This window comes from Porites lutea, chromosome 2, assembly GCF_958299795.1.
Source record: "Porites lutea chromosome 2, jaPorLute2.1, whole genome shotgun sequence".
In the NCBI taxonomy this organism is placed as follows: Eukaryota; Metazoa; Cnidaria; class Anthozoa; order Scleractinia; family Poritidae; genus Porites; species Porites lutea.
The window spans coordinates 1,664,001-1,670,000 of NC_133202.1; the positions used below are offsets into that span (position 1 = coordinate 1,664,001).

General features: G+C 38.0%; 2 protein-coding genes across 2 annotated transcripts in view; both read right to left on the reverse strand.

Annotated features, from left to right (window-relative positions):
* Nucleotides 1-6,000, reverse strand: part of LOC140929174 (uncharacterized) — a 203,655-nt gene that overhangs the window by 120,391 nt on the left and 77,264 nt on the right. The window lies entirely within an intron of this gene.
* Nucleotides 2,637-6,000, reverse strand: part of LOC140927340 (uncharacterized) — a 17,208-nt gene continuing 13,844 nt past the window's right edge. The window contains exons 4-6 of the mRNA XM_073376971.1: nucleotides 5,302-5,683; nucleotides 3,517-4,023; nucleotides 2,637-2,739 (exon numbers count right to left, since the gene is read on the reverse strand). Of these exons, the coding sequence (XP_073233072.1) occupies nucleotides 2,649-2,739; nucleotides 3,517-4,023; nucleotides 5,302-5,683 (980 nt within the window). The 3' untranslated portion in view covers nucleotides 2,637-2,648. The remainder of the gene's footprint in view (nucleotides 2,740-3,516; nucleotides 4,024-5,301; nucleotides 5,684-6,000) is intronic.

The window sequence follows — 6,000 nt, forward strand, 5'->3', positions numbered from 1 at the left end:
GATTTACCCGACTTAATAACAAAAATTTCCTGAAAACTCGGCTTCTTATATTTGCAATGTACATGATTTTAAACTTAATTAAATTGAATTTATTTTTATTTATTTGTTTTGTTTTCTTTTTTTTTCTACTCTTTTTCTCTAGTCTTTCTTGTGATCTATCTGTATATATATTACATACGTGTAACCACTGCTCGCCTCGACTAGCTAATCGGCTAACTGAGGGCAGTGGATATTGCTTTCTGTAAAATTTGCCATAATTATTATAAACAGTTATAAACAGTTGTAAACAGTTTTATGTTAGAGACAAACAGTTTGACTTCGCTCTCATTAACATGTACGATTTCCCCGGACCCGCAAGACCCGCACGTGCTTGTTATTAAAGCGAATCAAATCCTAGCTGTGTTGTTGCACATTTGCTGCCATCATGGCCAAAAGTCCACCGCTGCGATCAAATTGGTGGCAGCGGTACTGTCATCTATAAAAAAATGCCCGATAAACCTAATGTTCTGACTGTCTTTCCTGAGTTCCACTTTCCCTGCTAGCGGACGTCTGTCAAGAGAGATAGCAAAGAGAAAGACCTCAGCCGTCAGCCGACGTATACTTTTACGTAGCCGCCTACCAGATTTGTGATCGAAACTGACTAGTTTTTTTTTTTAAAAAAAGACCGGTCTCGGTTAATTTGGAATACGCGTGCCCTGTTGAGACCTGTTCTGAGCCCATTGCTTTTATCACGCAGGCCGGTTCTGTAAGTTGTATCCTAAGTGACTTACTGTTTGTTAAGGAAATGCCAGAGCATTGGATGAGCAAACTTTACACGATATAATCGTGTAAAGTTTGCTTATCATTTTCACATAAATTATGACGTAAATTTGGAAACCGCTGAATTTCTCGCATTGGGTCTTTGCGAGTTTGGGGAAACTCTGGTCAACGCAAAGCACTAATGCGAACTATATGTAGCCGAGAGATTTTCTCGAAAAAATGCCGACAACAGCAGAATTTCGACTCAGACCCCAAAGAGGCGTGGCACTATAACCACGTGATATTTACTCCGATCGCCAAACATTTTATGCTGTATTGTAGATTGATCTATATGTTATCCATGCTATTTGTTAGACTTATGATCAAAGTAAAGGTGGGGATACCAGAGAGCTTCAAAGTACGATGGTACCCTCACAAAATAACTGGGTCGAGTCACCTTAAGATGTTTCGATTTAGTTTTTCGGAGCCATATCGATATTTTTCAATCGCCTTAAAAGTAGTTTTTTCTTCGTCCGATTGCTATAAAATTTTCACCAGTAATTGGCTATGGATTAAATTTGTGAAAATGTAGTTTTACGTAAAATCAATATTACTATGACAACAATCAACAAAAAACTTTGAAAATGATAAAAGCCGAATTTTGTACATGTGTGATCTAGACCAGCTACTGAAAATCCAACACCAGGAACTCATAGTTGTGTGTTTAGCAGACAGTCTCCGTAAGAAGTAAAAAATTCTGTATGTTTGAATTCGACTAAAATGGAAATATATTTCAAACCTTAAATTTTCAATAGTCGTGATAGATTATTGAATGAAAACGTTATAAATGACTCAAACCATTCTTAAGTAGTGTCAGAATGCTTCTTAATATCATATTTTGATGCCAGGAAATTTTGGTGTATTTTCGCTCTTGTGATCTTGAAAACTAACCCGTTTTCTCACCACCTGTATAAGTACAACTTCATTCAAAATTTGGACTTTTAGAGCTTTTTTGTATATCTCTGAAATGACTCGAACGAATTTTTTTAAAATCTCTTCACATAATCTTCATAATGTATATAAGGTCTGAAACTTTCATTGAGATTGATTCACTGCAACATCCTAAAATTTCAAGACAAACCCATCCTACGAACCTGTCAATAATCTGCGTCACTGTTTTGACGTTATGCTATTTTTTCCAAAATAATGCGCACTATACAAACCTCCATGACTCGTACATTTTAGTTTGAATTTATCGCATCTTTTGAATGTAAGACATTGACAATACCCACACTGAAAAAAACAGCGATTAGGCAAGGATAAAATCTCTCTTAAAGCGATTGAAAAATATCGGGAAGGCCTCTGAAAAACTATATCGAAACACCATAATTTCATAGCGTTAAGAGTGATGGTAGACTATTTTATACTAACCGCATGAGTAGACCATAATCCGCCAGATTTTTCCCAGAAATGAATCTTCTTCTTCAAAGAGTGGCACTCCTGCGGCAAAAAAGTCGTTTCTTTCGTGAATTTTCTTAAGTGGAGAGAGAGAGAGAGAGAGAGAGAGAGAGAGAGAGAGAGAGAGAGAGAGAGATGGATGCGGCTGCGTTAGATATAATAAAGCTTCGCTGGTATCTCTGCGTCATTTACACACCGGTATTGAAAACATTCGCATGTGTCTTAAAGATCTGGGACAGCTGTTGCGCTTGGGTAACAAGTGATGAAGTTTATGATTACTATTCTGAACGATGCCAGTGAATAAACGCTTTGTTAATTCTTGCCTTCTTATATAAAGCGTAAAAAGGTTTGATTTCTTAACAGCTGCTGCATAACTTAAGCCCGGGTAAATAATCCGTAGAGTACGTCTCTGACGTTTTTCTAACTCATCAGATAAATATCCCGGCAAACTGTTATGGAAAACTTGTCAGGTTATTAATAATCCTAAGGTTCGACATTTTACCTCTTTTAAAGGGCACAGTTGGTGCGACCGTCTTTTCCTCTCTACGACAAAAGAAAGGTAATCATAAAGAGTCAGTTTTCTTAAGTAGTTTCAGTTTTAGCTGACATATGTTGACAGTCAATACCTTCCTTGATCATGAATTACAGTGTGCCTGTGGAACTTAACGAAACATTTGTCACTCGCACGCTACTTTTTAGCTACGTTTCACAATTAAACCTTATGCCTATAATAGACCGAAAAAGTTCTTTATCCGCACTTGTCCAGTGAAGACATTTTACATGGACTATCCAAAATAGGTTTATCATCAAGTACTACCAGTTGTGATGTGTTGCCGAGATAATGAATTGTTTACCCTCTATCACAAATTCTACTAGTCTCACTTCATCCAGGAAACATAGCTGAATGTTTACTTACTCTTAACTGATATCAAAGTGAGGTTGTGCCTGCTTCACGGTCACATCCACCGATCAATTTTATTGTTAATAATAAATTGCCTTCCAAAGTGGTCCCTGCGCTACCATTTTCAATCTCAGTCATTTCACTCCAATGTTTAAGTAATAAATGCAACTGTGGCTTGCTTATTGAGCTCATTACACCAAGGAAAGAAAATTGCATTTTTGTTGTTGTTGTTTTAATCAGTTTTTTCCCATAACCAAAGTCGTCGCTGAAGATGTCTTACCACGTGGGTAAAATATAATCCTACCGAAACTTTGAAGAGCTATTTAACGACTGGGCACAAACAAATTCTTCCAAATAAATGACAGCGCCTGAACAACAGACCTTATCTCATCTACCTAATTCTATGCCTTTACTTCTACCTCTTCAACTTTAGCTTGGAACCATTGGAAAAGCCAAGGCTTGATAAGGTTTGGCCAATTTTGGAGGGACAAAGTTCCTCTCCCTTGAAATGAAACGTCGCTTTTTCATTTTCCGGCAGGTTTCTGCAAAGCGGTATTTCATCCACAAAGTCCTTTAGCGTCTTTGCTTTATCAACCTTCATTATACAATCCTCACCGCTATCCACGTCCTCGACGGTTATAGTGATGTATTCTGGTACAATCACCACCACAGTTGGCTGTAAGTCGCAGATGAGTTTAGAAGGAAGGCTTGTCTGTGGTGCATCTGACAGTCGGGTTCTTCCGTAGTAGACTTTCTGATCCTCTACGGGAATTTCGAGCTTTTCTGCTACCACTGCCATTAAATCGATGACTTTTGTTTTGCCTGGTCGTATCTTTACCGGAAATCTTTCACAAGATGATGCCTCGACTGTTACCTCCAGTTCGGACTCAATTAATCTCAGGTTTCCAGGCGATTTTACCACGTTTCTGTTTGAGAAAATCAATATCAAAACATGTTATTTGATTTTAATCTTTGAAAACTGCCTGATCTTCCACCCTCTATTGAACTTATTATCACCTATGGCATGAACACGTAAGTCCATTGGAGACAGCATGGCCGCCCGGAGTAGTCGGCGCATTGGACTCTCTGTCCGGCGGTCTCGGGTTTAAGATCCACGCAGATTGCTAAATGAATTTATTTCTCATTAATCCCAAGACAGTTCAACTCCTCGCCCTGTAAATATCCAACTTTTTCAACCACGTTATGTTCTATTTGGATTAACACTCTCTTAAAACGGAAACCTTTCGAAACATGTACACCTTTATAAAACGCACACCTTACGTTGGTCACCTCCTCTCAGCTCTCTCTTGTTTTTTCCTTTCCATCCTTCTTTTCAACTATCTATAAGGTAGACACCTCTCACAGACTGAAACTCTGAGTTTCGGTCCCAACGGTGATCTTTTATGGAAGGACCTGACTGCATGTACTTTTTCTGGCTAGTAAATCGTGGAGTGGCAGAGCATTTATAGCTTTTCAACTGAAACGTAAGTACTTATTGTACGATGTAACATTTCAAAAACTCTTTAATAATTCATAAGCCCATTGGCCAATCAAATGGTCGATAATACATCACGTGCAGCGACTTTATTATCTCCCTTTATTAGTATGCGGTGTTTTATCAGATATAGAGTCACTGCACGTGACTTATGAATATTAATTATCAGCACAGCAACTGACATAACAAATGGTGGCTGAATATTTAATGTTATTTGAAAATTACACACGCAGTAAATTTACTATTGCATAAAATTAAACTTTGTTCTTCCACAAATTTAATCAGCCAAATGTTCAGTGACTCAGCCGTAGTGTTTGCCACAGCAGTTTCCAAGTGTTGCACTCAAGGCTTTTTGTCAGTTGTGAAGACGCAAGGCTCGAGTGCTGGATTTTTGTTTTCCTATCATTCCTCCATTAATTCCAGAAAATTTTTCTTAAAGAGTACTTTTTCACTGCACGTGTTGACTTTAGGGTAGCATTTTCGATTAACGTCCTCCCTTCTTCGGCATTCTTCCGAAAAGCTCTGGAGCAGGACGTCATGTCCTCTTTGGTTCGTTTCGTTCGTAGAAAACGCGTGTGAGATTTGATTTTCTTGCATGTCAATTACATGTCTAATTTCATATCTAATATTTTTTTTGTATGCTAATCCCCAACGTTCACAAAAGCGTCATTGTTATCAACTCCACTGAGACACGCTTTTATATACTAACCTTAAAGGGAAAGAATTCGACAACACCTCGTCATTCAGAACAAGAAATTGACAGGGGTCTTCGGCAGCATTTAGCTGTCTCTGCACTTGACGTTTTAAATCACCAACTGTCGCTTTCAGAGCAATATTCACCTTCAGAGGATGATGTAATCCAGAAATAGAAACTGGGATGTCCAGGAAAGCTGCCGGTGTAAATACACACTTTACGAGACCATTTTCATCTCGGCCCGGCTCAATACCAGCTTCTTTAGGCGCGGTTTTTACGCGATAGAAAGTGAACTTCTTTGCTTCGTAAGCTGGTCGTTCTATCGTAAAATCCTCTCCTCCATATACAACCCAGCCTCCAACGTCATAGCCATCTATGGATATGTCTAAGTTGCAGCCTTCGCGGACAAAAAAAACTGAGTTAGCTACCGAGCTGTGAGACGTGGTTACCTTTTATTATTATTATTATTATTATTATTATTATTATTATTATTATTATTATTATTATTACTATTATTATTACAAGTGATACCGGTAAAAGTAAATTATAGTTATTTTACACTATATAAAGCTTTGAGCTTAAACCTTAGAATAATTTAATCAAAAAGGGTTAGCTTGTTTGTTTTCTTCGGTGCCGCATATTAATACGACGAAGTCACGGTTCGAGGTTGTCCGCTGTAATGAGGAGTGATTCCCTTTGCTTTTATTGAAATGG